This window comes from Nymphalis io, chromosome 13 (assembly GCF_905147045.1).
Source record: "Nymphalis io chromosome 13, ilAglIoxx1.1, whole genome shotgun sequence".
NCBI classification, from domain to species: Eukaryota; Metazoa; Arthropoda; class Insecta; order Lepidoptera; family Nymphalidae; genus Nymphalis; species Nymphalis io.
This window is the reverse complement of record NC_065900.1, coordinates 11,671,886-11,689,949: the sequence shown is the minus strand read 5'-3', so window position 1 is coordinate 11,689,949 and position 18,064 is coordinate 11,671,886. Positions and strand designations below refer to the sequence as shown.

The window sequence follows — 18,064 nt, the reverse complement described above, 5'->3', positions numbered from 1 at the left end:
CCTTTTGTTTTAGAATCAGTGTTATATATAGGTAAGTATGCAATTTCTGATTGGTAGACTTACACCTCTATGAAATGGCTTACCTAATAATATTTAATACTATACACATACATGTATATAATAAACAATATTATTCCCGGAATTATTAACTATGTTGTTGTAAAAGTAAAATTTTTAATATTTATTACTTATCAATATTATCATAGTAGTATTCGCGACTTATGTAATTGTTTAACATTCTAATAATATACTTATGAAATTTACAAACTTAAAAAAAAGTTCCCCCCGACCCCTACCCGACGCAAAGCTGCCCATAACATAGGCAAGTATAATACAACGTTTTAACATGTGCAAATATTACAAAGCACTTAGTGCTGCGTCCGATCGTGGTAAAAAAACCTATCATAGATTCATCGCCATTAATACAATTAATATAATATGTGGCATAAATGCCTCGCGGTAGTCGTTGGTCTAGTACCTACCTTTTTTACCTGATGTAAAGCATTGACATAGTCTAGTACGCTTGCCTAGAAGAAACATGTTTACTCTGGATTGGAAGTTACTAACATGGTACCTGTCAGGAATTACAGACTCAGGCAAAGTATTCCACAGTTTGCAGTGCAAATAATAAATGTGAATTAGAAGCGCTTCGTACGTAGGCCGGGAATGGCGCTTTGGTCGCGTTTGTCTGACCATTCGATGTTCTAGCTTAAGGCCGTAGACCGTAGGTCATAGTCAAGGCTTAAATCCCGGGTCCCAAGTCTTTCTGTTTAGATTTTTTTAATATTATTTTAATTAAGTAAATTGTCCAAAATTGACAAATAAATTATTGTCCACAAAATATATTTTTGTATTATCTGTATTTGTTCTACATAGGCTTTATTAATAATCTATAGACAATGGCAATTTTGACAAGTTACTTGTTTTCAACTCATAGAGAAGTATGCGATAAACTTAAAATTTGTATCTTAAATATGCAAAACTGGTAATTTAATTTCTGTTTGATCGCAATTAAGGGTCGTAGATGTGTAATAATTAGCTTTAACAGTGTAATAAGTTAATCGCAAGGTTATAATGCCTTCGATCGATGTTATGGCCCCTCCGGGGCTGACGCTTGAGACACCACCAGAAGAATTGCAGGCCCCTGCCGCGCCAGTTATTGGCATTATTTATCCACCACCCGAAGTCAGGAGTATCCTTTTGAATAGTAAAAATACCTATTCTAATTACTTGGTTACCGTTAATTGGTTTGTACAAACATAACCTCTTATTTTTTTGTAAAAATGATATGTATTTTTAGTTGTTTATAGTGTAACAAATCTAAGAAATACCGCTTCACTTCCAATGACGCTATAGCGTTGTTCACTACTCACACGGAAAACCTGACTTAAAAGCGTAACTACAGTAAATTATAATATTTGCATTTAAAATTTACTGTTGGTATGGCTTTGTGCAAGCTCCTCTGGGTAGGTACCACCCACTCATCAGATATTCTACCGCAGTACAGCAGTACTTGGTATTGTTGGGTTCCGGTTTGAACGGTGAGTGAGTCAGTGTGTCTGCCTACCTGATATATAAAAATTTTTTTGAATATGTGGAATTCTTAATAATTGAATCAATTCGAATATTTCATTTAAAGAATAGTCTTCAAACAATGTTATACAGTTTTTGAATTATATTTCTCATCAATACTGATTTTTATTTCTTTAAACACTATTCCAAATTACTGGATTTTTTGTAAAATTAAAAATAAATATTCTTTCAGCTTATAGACGTACATATTACAGGAAACCAATAACTTATTATAATTTCATAAACAGTTATTTCCTTAATGAAATTATAAAGATATTGTTGACAAGACTGCAAGCTTTGTTGCTCGTAATGGGCCAGAATTTGAGGCTCGAATTAGACAGAATGAACTGGGCAATCCAAAATTTAACTTTCTTAATTCTGGGGACCCCTACCATGCATACTACCAACACAAGGTGAAAGAAATAAGAGAAGGTAGAGGTAAGCTGTCTTTTTCTATGTTTTGAATGTTATCATATTAATAATAATAACTTGTGGTAGAGCTTTGTGGAAGCTCATCTGGGTAGGTACCACCCACTCATCAGATATTCTACCGCAAAACAGCAGTACTTGGTATTGTTCTGTTCCGGTTTGAAGGGTGAGTGAGCCAATGTAATTACAGGCACAAGGGACAAAACATCTTGTCCCAAGGTTGGTGGCTCATTGGTGATGTAAGCGATGGTTAACATTTTTTACAATGCCAATGTCTATGGGAGTTGGTGACCACTTACCATCAGGTGGCCCATATGATTGTCCGCCTCACTATTCTATAAAAAAAAAAAAAAATTACCATGGACATACATCATAGCCTTTCTAAGAAATTCTTAACTAAAGATAAGATAAGAAAAGCTTTCATTCAATTTCATTGCTTAATATATGGTTTCTGCTTTGGCCAAAGCCGTGGCTGAAGCTGGGTTTTTTACCAAAGGTTCAGTTAGACACCAAGAAATTGTTAAAATAAACAAAACAAACTTTGAAAATTTAATTATTCTTTTAAATTGTGTTTTGTCTGGTATGGATGCACATATTTCACATTTTTATATAAAAAATATCCAATTTAATACGTAAAATATAAATATAAAAAAAGTTCTTATATGATGTAAAATGTCATTAGGTACTGATACAGCCCCTATCCCTATCGGGCCTCCGGTGCAACGCCCAGGTCTTGCGCCGGCTACTGCAGCTAGGCAACAGGAACTTCTTAAAGCTGCAGCACCATCTGAACCAGCACCACCACGTGATCCACCTCCAGATTTTGAATTTATTGCAGACCCACCTTCAATTTCAGCATTGGAACTTGATATTGTAAAACTAACAGCTCAGTTTGTGGCTAGAAATGGTCGACAGTTTTTAACAGACCTGATGAAGAAAGAAGAAAGAAACCATCAGTTTGATTTTCTGCGTCCACAACATTCACTTTTTCAATACTTTACAAGACTCTTAGAACAATATACTAAAGTTCTGTTACCGCCTAAGGAGTTAGTTTCGAAGCTGAGTGCCGAAGTACGAAGTGGAGTGTTAGAACAAGTGCGTAGTAGAGCTGCATGGCACTCTCATCAAGCTAGGCGCAAAGCTGCAGATGAGGCGAGAATTGAAAAAGAAAGATTGGCTTATGCCTCAATTGATTGGCACGATTTTGTTGTTGTAGAAACAGTTGATTACCCAGCAGGAGAACCTGGTGATTTTCCACCACCAACAACACCACTAGAAGTTGGGGCCCGAGTACTAGCCCAAGAACGTGGAGAAGACATCACTCATGGCAATGATGAGGACGACACTGAGATGCAATTGGAATCTGAATCGGAATCAGAGTCGGATGAAGATCTCGCGGAAATGGAAGATAGGACACAACACCAGCAGCGTCCTGACGATAATAGGGTTCAAGATATGGAGGAAGAAAGTTCTTCATCTGATGATGATGGTCCTCTAGAGTCTGGTAGAAGCGGAGGGGAAGCTCCATTGCCTCCACGTCCTGATCGTGTAGTAGTCAAAAAATATGATCCGAAACGCGCTCGACCTCAACCGGCACCAGCTAGCGAGGAATGGCTGGTATCTCCAATTACAGGAGAAAAGATTCCAGCTAACAAGGTGGCTGATCACGTGAGAATAGGACTACTAGATCCTCGCTGGCTGGAACAGAGAGATCGTGCTGCAGCTGAACGGTCCGATCGTGACGAGGCTCTTGCTCCTGGCGCGGCTATCGAAGCTTCGCTTAAACAGGTTTGTGATACATTATAATTGTGATCTCTATTATATCGGCCTTTATTTCCATAATTTTACAAACGTGGGACTGGAAATATAATGTATACTATAAAATATTTTCAGTTAGCAGAACGTCGTACTGATATCTTCGGTGTAGGTGACGAAGAAACCGCTATCGGTAAGAAGATAGGCGAGGAAGAGAAGCGCCGTGACGAGCGTGTTACGTGGGACGGACACACCTCTAGCGTAGAAGCAGCCACAAGAGCTGCGCGCGCGCACATTACATTAGAGGACCAGATACAGCAGATACATAAGGTAATTCTTGTCAAAATTGGAATATATTTTATTTTTAATTCAGTGCATTTAAAACTTTTTTAATTTATTTGAACATACCAAAACATTTTAATCTTCAACAGTCAACAGGAGCATGTGATAAATAGACAATGTTACATTTAATAAAAAATAAAAAAAATAAAACTTTAATATTACCAATACATTATTCAGAATTAAAAACTTTCAGGTCAAGGGGCTGCTTCCTGATGAGGAGAAAGAGAAGATAGGACCAAAACCAGTACCACCATCAGCTAGAGGAGTTGCGGCCTCGCGCCCACCGGCCCCGCCGGCTCCACCGCGAGTTTCTGCTCCTGCAGCTGCTCCAGCTCCCGCACCCGCACCTGTACTTCTTCAACCAATCCCTCCATTAATGGTGATACCGCCATTAGCTCCCCGACCACCTCTTATCCCAACTCCAGTAGGAGCACCTTATGGTTACTCGGTACCCGGAGTGCCGGGCGGCGTGGCAGGAGTACCGGTGCCGGGTGCTCCGCCGGAAGAAGACGAGCCGACTGCTAAGAGGGCGAGGACGGAAGACGCCTTGGAGACAGAACAGGCGTGGCTCGCAGCGCATCCTGGACCGGCTCCTTTGCAGGTACAATTTTATATAATTCATACATAATATTTTGGTGTGGTGAAATGTCATAAAAACTCACATCTACTAAATAAATAGAACATAGCAAAAAAAATCTATTTAGAATCTGCATAAGAATCTACAGGCGACATTTTATAGAGCATACTTCATATCATCTTGGTCATACTTACGTTTTATATAATAATGATTTGTTAGAATCTAATAAAATACAATATTTACATCATAATAACATATTGTACAGAAAAAAATACACAAACAAATTATGAATTAAGTGAAAGGTGTTTAGTAAAGAAAATGAGTACGAGATATTCGCAAAATGTTGTTGTCTTTCATTTTTATTTCCTGTCTACGATTTTGAAAATTATTCTCTGCGAAATAAAATACAACTTAGGTTTTAACTACAAAAGCAAAAACTAAAAAAATACCAACATCAGAAAATAGTTATTTTCTTCATTTAAAGTGACAACAGAATTCATCCCTTGTAGCCACCATATGACTAAGGGATATAGATTTTTCTCAATAACATGTTTAATATAAATTAAGGTTTGTTTTAACAGTTTTCCTGTGCAGTCTGTTATACACTAAACTGTAAATGTATGAGACTTTGAAGTTTATATAAAATTGTATGATATTGTATTGTTTGAAAATTTGACCTTAGTACTTTCAAAGTATAGTTGTGCACCTATTATTAAATTATTTCTACCGTTAGAAAAGCTTAAATGAATTAAAATTGAACTTTTATACCAATGCACGTTTACGTTTGCCCTGCAGGTGATACTCCCGACGGCGCCGGAGCGCAGCGAGTGGCGGCTGGACGGGCGCACGCTGCAGGTGTCGCTGCCGCTGTCCGCGTCCGTGGCCGAGCTGAAGAACATCCTACAGCGCTCCACCAACATGCCCACGGCCAAACAGAAGCTGCACTACGAGGTGACACGACACCACTTGCAACACTGGAGTCAAATAATTGCAAATAGCAATAATATCGACGAATTCTTTAAATTTATCGTTTAATATTTTTTATAATCTTTTATTTCATATGATTATAATTTAACGTATCTACCGGCAAAGGACTTTCTAGATACAGCCAGTATGTCGTCTTAGATCGTCTCAATTCCCATCCACAAAGCTTATAAAACTAAATCGAGATATAAAGACTAAGTTTTGAACCCAAGGTCAGGCCGTAAATCGTAGATCAGGCAAATAAAAGTCATCAACTATACTGCTATTAGCGCTATGTAAAGAAGCTGCAAGTGATAAGCCAGAAGCACGTATAGCCGTTAATTCGGTAGAGAGAGAGAGGTTGAACTTGTAAAATTAAGTTAATGGCACATTTAATAATTATAAGAAATATCCTTACAAATTAACGAATAAAAACTATTTCTTAATTTTTTACTTTTAACTAATAAATCAACATGTATAAATTTTTATACTCGTTCTCAGGGCTTATTCTTCAAAGACACGAACACCTTGGCGTACTACAACGTGCCGCCCGGCGCGATGATACAGCTGCAAGTGAAGGAGCGCGGTGGAAGGAAGAAGTAATGCTTCGGATGATTAACATGCTGACAAACATATATTTCAATTTCAAAATGAGTTTACATTGTTGCGTAGAAATAAATCATTCAATTAAAACTTATTTTTGTTTGAATTTGAAGAAAAATTCCTATGACTTGAAATTAAAAATTTATTTAAAGAAACTCTTTAAAATGACTCTAAAAATAAAAAAATCGCAACGGAGTTTCTAAATCTAACGTAGTTTTTTTTTTTTATTAAAAATTCGTCTCCTAAGGTTCTTAAATAATAATGATTGCACACGCACGTTAAAAAAACATGTACGTAAGAACGTACAAAAATGTGGTACATCTATTATAATCTTATGCCAAAATGCAGCGCGTCTGAGAAGGTTTATTAGTATATTATAACATTAATATATAAGTAGCAGCTACTGCATTATTGCTTCACCACCTTTAAATAAAGACTAGCGACGTGACAAGCTTGTACTTCATTTATTGAAGAAAATAATAACACGAACATTTTTAAGCAACTTTTATTAAAAACGTGTAAATGAATAACAAAGCTAATTAAGATTGTCCAATATAAATATATTGTATATAAAATAATGAGTTCAGATTATTAGGAATGTTAAAAGCCGTGATAGCACCATTATTACATTTTAGTGATATGTGTAAATATTTAAAAACCTTTCAATTTCATTTAAAAGTATCTTGATACCTTAGGCTTTTACACACGACGCCGCTTTTGTAGTTGTATTTGTTCACAAACTGTGATACTGCGAGCCTGTAGTGAGCGACGCTTACTCTGCAGTTCTTATAAATATTTGAATTTTATTTAATATTTTACATACAATTCTGAGTTGACGATAACAGATTCTTGTGTAAACAGCCTTAGTGCTACGTACCGCGATGGTTTTGTTCAAGAAAACTATAGTTCGCTTACATATATTCGCTATGTCTCAAAGAGAAAGAGAGTTTGGACGGTTATATTAAATTTCAATATTATTATACGTATTGTTTCAACATATTGTTGTTTATATATTATTTTATACAAATCAAATGAGAATGAAATAAAATATTAATAACAGTAAATTATTGCATATTATCACAATGTATTATCAAAATTCGATCATTAATATTCCCTACTTAAAGTACAAGTAGTCACTACTGTGGTTTTGAATATTTAAAAAAAAATATATAAATCTTGTCATTAACACATAATATAATAATAATATTTAACCGTAATAATATACTTTATACTTGGTTATATACATGTTCAATATTAAAAAGATTAAATGTAAATAAATGTTTTATATATATATATATATATATATATATATATATATATATATATATATATATATATATATATATAACAAACACGCTTTAAAATATTTTTACTAGCCTCTGACACACAATAATCTATATAGTATCATTTGAAAGTACATACATATATATATATTAAAGAATTTATAAGATTCGTTCATAATTTCATAACCGCGACTCAGAAAAGTCGTATAGTTCATAACGTAAATATTATCCTACTTACATTAACAAAAGCTTCACGTAAACATTAATTTTACTGTAATGTAATGTAATATAAATTAATATAATAGTGCAACAAACAACCTTAAAAGTCGGTTTATAAATTAAATTAACAAAAGAAAAATGATAAAATAACACTCGCATAAAACAATATGGAATGTACAACTATAATAAAAAAATATTGCAAAGTTAAAAGTAAAAAAAAATATGTATATAAAAAATAAATTATTCAACATGTTTAGTTCAATGCATCATTGAATTGATTACAATTCTACTTAAAATAAATATAAATGACTTTTTTTTAAATGAGTATAAAATTCTCTATAAAAATTTTTTATTACTACAATATTCCAATAGCAGGGACAATAAAGATAAACAAACCATAGATTTCCGTATTCCATGCGATTTGCTCTGCTATATTATTGCATTACAAGCAGTTCTTGATTAATATTTGTTTATAATACAAAACTATTCCACTTAATCACTTCTTAAAGTTCTTTTAACAAATTCCAAAAAATTTTTCAATTTAAGATCAAAGTAGTTTAATAATCATTACTTCTGCCATTGGAATTTATATTTAATATTATTATTATTATAAATCAACGACTCGTTCGCAACAACAAGGAGCGGACGGGACGAACCACGTAACAATAATAATAATATAATGAACACTTACGGTTCCTTTACTTATTTTTTCTGAGATTACGTATATAGTTAAAAGTTAACATTTATAGTGCCTTAATTGCGTGGAATGCGTGTAGGAATTATATCATAATATGAAGATTAAGCGTTTAAATTATGTAGCCTAGTATTGCCATCTGCAAAAAATAAATGATTAAAAAATTTGACTTAAAAATAGTGATGTTTTTTTTAAGAGGTCGATAATGTATTGTGTTATTCTTATTGTGTGGATAGCTTGTTATGCCAATTTCGGAATGTCCTCGATCATTTTCCAGTATCTGTCGATCATCGGCGCGTAAATACTCTCCGCGTCGGCGTAGGGAGTCGCTACCGGCGACACCGTTAATTCCGACCCTGTAATCAAATTAGTAATATTAAAACCATATATATATATGTATAAAAAAATCGATAATTGTCATACGTTTTTTAGTGTATATTACAAAAAGGCGAACGAAACTAATATCATCCAAAAAGTTTAACGTATTTTTTTTTAAAATAAAGAACTAATGTTATAAAAATAAAAATACTGATAATATAATTAATTCGAGATCTCGGTAAATATAATAACATAAACTACCAGTCAGTTTAACCCCGGCTTCTGCGCTCCAAACGTCCGCCGCTCGGATCGCTGCCCCCAGCAGAGCGGCGTTAGAGTGCTGATCCTGATTGTAATTGAAAATAAAAGTTGAACTTGCAATCGGAGAGATAACTATTCACTTAATGTAGGTTTTCTGTCAATCTAAATAATAAATGGTATAGAAAAATAAATCAAATACTCGTACGAAAATAAGTTTTGAAATAAATATGGCATTACTCCTCGGAATTGTAATCGGATCGCGATACGAGCTCGAAATGATAAAATTACACATAAATATTTAGTTCAAAAGTAAATGAAAGGCAAGATGGAGGACAACATTGTCTCGCAGCAACGCGTCACCTGCACGTAGACGGGCATGTTGAAGACGTCCGCGAAGATCTGCAGCAGCGCGGCGTTGACGGAGGCGCCGCCCGTGGCCACGAGGTGCGCGGCGGGGCGGGCGGCGGGGCGGGCGGCGGGGCGGGCGGCGTTTGCGCCCAGCGCGAGCCCCGTGCGCTCGGCGTGCGCGCGGCGCGCCACGGCCTGCGTCTCCAGCAGCGCGCGCGCCTCGAACTGCGGCGCCGCCCGCGACAGCGCGCGCGCGCCCTCCGCCAGCCAGCGCCCCGCCGCGCGCCGCGGGACTATCTCCGCCGTGTCGAAGTAGATGCCTGCCGAGCCCTAGCTCTGTACGCTCTATCGGGCGACACGCGACGCGAATGCGGTCAACGCTAAACTACGAGACCACGGCATGCGGCTTATACACCGGAAAATGAGCGTCGACTCGGTCGCACCGTATCGCTTGGTACGACTCCACGTAGTTCTACACCTTACGCGAATCAAACAAAATGTACTTAACACGTCGACCGATTTTTTTGATACATGCCAGTCGGAATTGGCATGCCTTCGACCCAGGGGCCCCTTTTCGAGCAGTATTGTATACAAATAAAAAAAAATTAAATTTCTGTCTATGATTTCATTTCTATTTGCAAGTTGTCAAAGCCAAAACAATGATTTTTTTAATTTTTGTCTGTTGTCTGTCCGGGCTAAGCTTTGAAACAGCTAAAATTACAAATTGAAATAACTGCATTGTTATAAGAAGTATTTCAAGGTGTAGTCTTTATTTCATCAAAATCGGTTGAGTCTATCTAAAGTTATAAAAACGTTGTTATATTTTACAAAAAAAGTCGAGATGGCCCAGTGGTAAGAACGCGTAAATCTTAACCGATGATCGTGGGTTCAAGCCTGGCATCACTGAATTTTCATGTACTTAATTTGTGATTATAATTCATCTCGACGGTGGAGGAAAACATTGTGTGGAAATAATTACTAATAAATATATAATAATTAATTAAAAGTAATTTCATTGAAATTCTGCCACATGTGTATTCCACCAACTCGCATTGGAGCAGCGTGGTGGAATAAGTTCCAAGCCTTCTCTTCAAAAAGGGAGAGGAGGCCTTAGCCCAGCAGTGGGACATTCACAGGCTGTTACTAAACTATTACTTTGCGACCAATAGCATAGATGGCGGTGTGCTAAATATGTCCAGTTTTGAATCGCGGTGTCCAGATTTCCCGAAGAAGCCGTTTGCCATAATAGCTATCGCGTTTCGTTCTAATTTGCCTTGTCGTTATTATGTCATCGTTTCGTTTAATTGTTAATTTTTTAATTAATTTCATTATTAAAATTTAAATTGATAATATTAAATTTAAATTACTAGATTGTAATTTTGTTCTATTTTTATATTTTATTCAGGCCAGTAGACAAAATTGTATGGAAATTTTTAATAGTTATGTGATAAAGATTAACCTATAGTTCATATTCGAAATGGAATCGTTTCGAACTGTTTAATTTAGATAAACTTACCCATATAACCCATGTTTCCTCGAACTGTAGCTTGAAGTAGATCATTAAATGCTTGCCAACTGGGGCCCACGAGTCTGTCCCTGTGGTTCTGGCGGGTGAGGGACCCATTGGCAAAGCAGAGCAGTGCCATGTAGGGAGCACTCGTTGGGCCGACGAGCACGTGCCCTTCCAGCGGGGCTGCAGGAGATTCCAAACTTAGAAGCACTGTATCGCTGGTCCCTAGACTGAGTCCTACCCAGCCCGATTCGAGACGCAATCCTGTAAAACAAAATTATGTAACTTTGTCTGCAGACAATATTCAAGGGTACATCGTCAAATTTCATCAAACCTACCGTACCTGCTAGTGCTGAACAGTTATCTCCAGTGAAGGCAACTACTTTGCAGTCAGATTTGAAGCCATACCGCTGCACATAGTATGGTGATATCATACCGACAACTGAGGCAGTCGGTACTGGGTCACCTAACTTACCAACTAAAGTCTCATCTCCGCATGCCTGTCAAAAAGCACAAATGACCAAAAAATTAGTTGTACTTATTTTTAGTTAAAAATCCACAATATTAAATGCCTATTACCTTTAAAGCTTGCTCGCACCACTTCTTACTATGAATGTCAAGGAGATTCATTCCAGATCCATCAGATAAGTCTATCGGTGCTATCCTCCCTACGAACAGCGAGCAAGCGAAGGAAGACACGAGAGAGATCCGCTCAGTCGCGTGGTAAACTCGGGGCCTAGTGCGGTACATCTTCCGTATTTGGACACCGGTGAAACGTTCGTATGCCCTAGATCCTGTGATTTTAGCCAATTCCTGCAATAAAAAAAATGGTAATTATGCAAGAACACCCTATTCCCTCGTTCTTATAGTCCCCTAGAAGCTGTTTCATCAGCGTGAATCAAGTATAAATGATGGAATGGAACTTCATAAAATTTAAAGTCACAACATGAGGCTAAAGATCTGGTGAAGTTCTACCTATTGGTTCATTTTAGTTGTCTCTATAATTCAAAATTTTTAATATAAATGAAAACAAGTGTCACCTCAGGTCCACCAAGAGCTTCCTCCAGTGCGCGACAGTCTGTAGTGGTACTGAAATCCATCCAAACTGGAGAATCTGCTACAAAACATGATGCTAATTGGGTATGCAAAAACTGATCTCCCGATAAAGCCGCTAATTTCGCTTCAGAACCTTTCGCCCACCATACGGAACCATGTTGCTGAAAAACAATTATTTATAATAAAACCTTCATTAACTATGAATACTAAGTTTAAAGTAGCTTAATTTTACAATTAGGAACCAGTTTATATGAGAAGACAGTGTTTTTACACTTATTTGTTACCATATTGAAAATAATAAATTAGCAATAACCAAAATCATTTAAACTAAGATGGGGCAACCTTGGAGTTATACTGAACCTAACACAAAATGAATAATCAAGATTAGTTCATAGACAAAAAACTGTTGCACATTTTGTTAAACCTTATATTTAGTTAGCATTAACGAATATAGTAAAATGAATTTTGTAATTATGTATTATTATTTACTTGTGCGGCACCAGATAATGCTTCTATTGTTGAAAAGTCAACGCCAGCAACAACTAGGCGGTCCATTACCATATCCAATGCTTTCACCCAAAGCAGCGTGGGAGCTGTCACCTCACCCCTCTCTCCCCGAACAACACCTCCGGCAGTTCTGCAACACGAATTATTTATATTCTGAATTTTGTAGTCTATGTTTTGAGAAAGGTTACAGGTTTGTTTAAAATTATGCTACAGCCCAGCCCAGCAAGGCTATTTAAGGTGGTTAAAACCAGAGACAGCAGCTAGTTGAATATCATTTTAAACATAAATTTTAACTATTTTAAAACTTAAAAAAGTACTTTAGTGTAATACCTGAACTCCGGAAGATCAACATCAAACTCAACATCTGCCTCATGATGTACAACATAGTCTTCACCAATTACGATCGCTTTCAACTAAAACAATAATAGAATTACGAGATTCTTTAATCTTTATTGGATTAAATAAAAAAAAATTTAAAACAGTCACTCATCCGCCAATCATTTGCATAAATTAGAGATTTCTCTTCAGTTATTAGTCATATTCGAATTTTTTTTTTGCTATCGCTATAAAGTTTACAATACGCGACCGTTTTAATTTTTCATGATTAATATCAAACATATTATCACAGTTAATAATACAGAAAAAATGTTTATTCATAAAATTATGTTTATTTTTAAAGTTAACATTATAAAACTATACAATTTTACGAAAAATTGAAGGTATTAAAAATGAGGATTTTTATAAGACAATATCGAATTTTGACTCACCCTTTGAGTACTAAAATCAAAACCTAAAAAAGATTTTTTTCGCGTTTCTTCAATCATTTTTCTTTATTTTGACAGTGTGTTTTGCAGAATGTTACGGTTTTGAATTCGTTCAGAAACGGTAGAACCAACTTCGCGTATATCGTGACTAAATCTAATTTATTAAATGAACAATAGCGCTATTTCATGATATCTCTTCGTGTTTTAAGTTTATGACTTTTTAAGATTCTTACATATATTAAAATTATCATTTTAGATATAATTCGTTCATTACAAAGCGTCTGATAACGGATATCAAGGTCATAGTTATATCATTTCTATAATTGATAACGTTGTACTAACTAATTATACACACAGTTATTTTTGTTATTACTATTAGTTATTTTTAATAATTAGCAAAGGTATTCTAAGTACTGGTGGTAGAGCTTTGTGTAAGCTCGTCTGGGTAGGTACCACCCACTCATCAGATATTCTACCGCAAAACAGCAATACTTGATATTGTTGTGTTCCGGTTTGAAGGGTGAGTGAGCCAGTGTAATTACAGGCACAAGGGACATAAAATCTTAGTTCCCAAGGTTGGTGGCGCATTGGCTATGTAAGCGATGGTTGACATTTCTTACAATGCCAATGTTTGGCAGTTTTGTGACCACTTACCATCAAGGGCGTTTGGTGACCACTTACCATCAGGTGGCCCATATGCTCGTCCGTCTTCCTATTTTATAAAAAAAAAAAAAGTTTACGCCCATTTTTTTCTTTTATTATAATAAAATGTTATAGGTGAAACTGAAACAAAAACGGTATAAAACGTTATCAGATCTAACCAACAAGATGTTGAAGATGTCTATTTAAATAATAATTTATATAAGAAAACATTTAATATAGTTTTTATAGCAAGCAAAAATAATTTTGGATGACTGGTAAATATTAAATAACGGCATCACGTTCTTATTAGGTGGCGCTCAAGAACCGTTATTTCGCACGGTTCGCAGTCGCACTACAATGATACGCTGGTGATGTTACTATTTGTATATATATATTAGAGACATTAGAATTTTTATGAGTATTTAATTATGGTTAAGAGGAAAAAACACAATATAGTATTAAAACTATGTATTATTTGGTTTGTGCATTCCAAAAATATATTAAAAACAAATTAAACCTATTATTTACTTAAAATAATATAAGTTTATTAATTAGTTATGTTAGTCGTATCCTATTGGATTCTTAACGATTTTGTTTATTCTAATTTTACGTAAGACGTACCAAAACTGAAAAAAATAGAAAGTATCTTTAAAAGATTCCGATATAAATATTTGCTCTAATAAAATAAAAGGTGTAAGGTAAAATATATAAATATATAATATATAAATAAAATAAACATTACCTATCTGAATCCGTTTAATACGCGCTATTTGTCTTACACCTAACTAAAAATCTTATGTTGGATGTTCATGGAGTTCAAATTACAATAAAGGGACAAATATTTTATAGTATTGTTTGCCATTGATACCTAAATATTTTTTAAAGAAAAGAGAAAATATTAACATTAGTATGATAATGTAAGCTATGCAATCTATGACACATATGACACACATAGTACATTGTCTTAAATAATTTACTGTTATTAGATTAAGTATATTGGGTATTTCTTATAACTCCTAAACAATATTTATACAGCCGATAAATATTATTAATTTCACAAAAAATTGAAACGGAACGTTATAAAATTTTATTCATAAAGAGATTAAAATGTAAAATCTGGAGTACTTATGCATGGGAGATAGCTGATTCTGTAGAATCGACGGTATTGTTTTTATCATGCCATGTCATGTCTTTATTTATATTTTTTTATATGCTATATCGGAAGAGCAAATGGTTCACCTGATGGCAAATGGTCTTACCGCCACATTGTAAGAAATAACCATTCCTTTTTTTTTAACGCTGGAAAAACGCATTACGCGTTTCCCCCACGGGAACAGTGGGGGGGGTAACTGGGACTCGCCGGTGTCCAAGACGCCGAGTGCGCCCCGAACATCGGAATATCCACTAAAAAACCAGCGGTACCCTTTCCGTCTTAACGAGGAGCGCCACGGGATCGCTTTCGCATGCTACCGTGGCAAATAATAACCATTCCTTGCATCGCCAATGCGCCACCAACCTTGGGAACTAAGATGTTATGTTCCTTGTGCCTGCAGTTACACTGGTTCACTCATCTTCAAACCGGAACGCAACAATACTATTGCTGCTTAGCGGCAGAACATCTGATGTGTGGGTGGTGCCCATCCAGAAGAGCCTATACAAAGCCCTACCACCAGAATTGATAGATAGATCTTAATATTAAATTATCCGTTATACAACGGTAATGTGTATTTTTATTTTATTTTTTAATTGAATTTATATTATTTACTTTTTGAACGCTTACACGTTCTTATATTTTTTCAAACAAGTACTTAGTTTAATTTTCAGATTTCATAATGTATTGAATTTTACGCAAAGACTTAACCTAACCAAGAATTTAACTTTAGAAATTCTATTAAAGGCTCTGTCGTTGGGTATAGGGAGACTAATCTAACAGGTTCATTCGGCCGGCAGAGCCGTGGTATAAATAGGCCAGGGCGATCCAGCCGTGGCTTTCCGAGCGATTACACCCACACCCCTGTGTACAGCCTAGGAGCCTCGTGTACTAATATCATAACTTTGCTAGTTCGTGCACTTGCTTTTTGAAGACATTGTATAGATATATATAGTATATAACGTTAGAAATTTATAATAGTAATTATTGTCTATAATTACTTATTATTGTCTACTAACTAAAATAAGATAAAATATTAAGTTTGCTTCATATCTGTGTTAGATTACACAAAATTGATTTATTAATATTAGTAGGTATTATCTATGATATATAAAAGAAAAACTGACTGACTGACATACCATTGCCAAAACTACTGGTACTACCACATTTTATACAGTTCCTTGCGTCAAGTAAAGCCGTCATCCGCCAAGTGATCTCTCTCCGGTCATGTTTTTTAATTATAAGTAAAAAGTAGGCTGACAGACAACTAAAAACAAGTAAGTTGTCACCATCACCCTTACAAATATTAATCATTATGTCGCCAATGCGCCGGAATACAACAACACTGCACCTATGAATTGCTGTCATGAGCGGTGGGTGTCTCAGCTGAACATGAGAATAATGTTTAAAAACTTAAAAGCTGTAGGAATGGTGAAAACGTCTATTACGGCCATAATAAATAACAAGCTATTGTACAAATCATGACCACATAGTAGCATTAAGAATGCTAGCACCATTTCTTTATTGAACGGAATAAAATTAGTAAAATTCATTCAAAATTAAAGTAATTCAGTAAAAAAATTTTTGTGCATATAAATAAATAATTAATCATACAAATGTAAAGTAGCCGTAAAAAACACAAACCCAACAGGAACAAAAAAGCTACCACATAAGGACAGTGACGCAAAATTTTACAAGGAGAAATATAGAAGCTAGCGAACAAAACTTATTGGTGTCAATTTATTAAGGAGAACCGAAACATTGGTATCTCTTTCTAAATATTTCTCAAATCTTTTAGTCCTGCAAAATATCAGTGAAAGAACCAGCACGAGTAATGATGCTATTAACGATTATACAATTATAAGGGCACTATTACTCATTATGTAATTTCCATTGAAACTTGTAAATCTCAACTAAAGCCGGTCTCTCTTTTTTGACTTCATTATAGAAAAAAAGTGTTGTTTATATTATTTATTTAATTTTGTTTATATTTGATTTCAAACATATTTATATTACTAAAAGTGTAGTCACAATTACTTTTTCTTGTTCTTTGTTCTTGGGAGTAAGACCGACACGTATGCTGTGACCGCAAACGACCTGCCCTCTATCGGCGGTCTCTACACCCTTAAGTTACGTGGCCCGTATACTTTTTACTTCGTTGTTATATATATAAATATAATAGTACAAAAATATATTTATTTCAGTATTGAAATTTATGTTTTTTTTTATTTTACTCTATATTTTTTGCTTGGTTTTTCATTATTAATGGTTTTTAAAATTATAAATTATTTAATTTATCAATGTCAGCGTTTCACACCTTTCGGGTATCATTTGCGTTAATTTGTATACTAAATAAACTAATCAAGTAACAAAAACGCCTAAGACTTTTAAAACTATTTGACTTGTATAACTTAATATAATAAATTACCTACTTGTTTCTTTTTAAGTCAAAAAGAATTAAGATATTTCGAATTTCAATATATTGAGAGATTACGACACGATCTTCACCGAAGATTGGGAATTCAATTCCCGGCAAGCACCACTGATTTTTTATGTGCTTTGTTTGTCTTCATGATTCATCTCATTCTCGATGGTGAAGTTAAGCATCGTAAGAGAGCCTTTATGTGTCGGATGAAAATCTGCCACATGTAAGTACTAAACCACGTTGGAGCATCTTGGTGGAATAAAATCTAAGCCTTCTCCGCAAAAGAATGGGAAGCCTTAGTTCAGCATTGGGAAATAACAAGCTTTTACTTTTTAATTTCTTGCATACGTAGTAAGCTATAAGCATATATGTTCCATAGTAAAAGTTATTTTTTATTACATTATAATTACATTTAAAAAATAGATTAACATTGTAATAACTCTTCTAGAAGCAAAATGGATAAATGTTTAATGAAATTAAAAATATTTTTTCTTTATTTAAAATTTAATCGAAATAAGATTCAAATAAAAACATTGATAATACGGTTATTTGGTTTATTAACTGTGGTTGTTTAGTTAAAATAATCGATTATGAGATACTACATCGACATAGAATTTAAGACCTTATTGCATGCTCGCCGCCTACA

The 18,064-nt window shown here is 34.8% G+C and overlaps 2 protein-coding genes across 2 annotated transcripts; one reads left to right on the top strand and one right to left on the bottom strand.

Moving 5' to 3' along the window:
- Positions 1-874: 874 nt before the first annotated feature.
- On the top strand, positions 875-6,335 carry LOC126772661 (splicing factor 3A subunit 1). The gene is made up of 7 exons (XM_050493083.1): positions 875-1,192; positions 1,846-2,010; positions 2,684-3,789; positions 3,895-4,086; positions 4,292-4,699; positions 5,471-5,626; positions 6,140-6,335. Exons 1-7 carry the CDS (start codon positions 1,075-1,077, stop codon positions 6,239-6,241), a joined length of 2,247 nt encoding a protein of 748 aa, XP_050349040.1. The 5' UTR covers positions 875-1,074; the 3' UTR covers positions 6,242-6,335.
- Positions 6,336-7,592: 1,257 nt separating this feature from the next.
- LOC126772939 (xylulose kinase) lies at positions 7,593-13,403 on the bottom strand. The gene is made up of 10 exons (XM_050493549.1): positions 13,205-13,403; positions 12,768-12,850; positions 12,420-12,567; positions 11,915-12,091; positions 11,454-11,687; positions 11,218-11,374; positions 10,881-11,138; positions 9,377-9,684; positions 9,017-9,101; positions 7,593-8,793 (listed from the first exon to the last, which is right to left on the bottom strand). The coding sequence occupies exons 1-10, from the start codon at positions 13,259-13,261 to the stop codon at positions 8,678-8,680; spliced, it is 1,623 nt and encodes a 540-aa protein (XP_050349506.1). The 5' UTR covers positions 13,262-13,403; the 3' UTR covers positions 7,593-8,677.
- Positions 13,404-18,064: the final 4,661 nt, after the last annotated feature.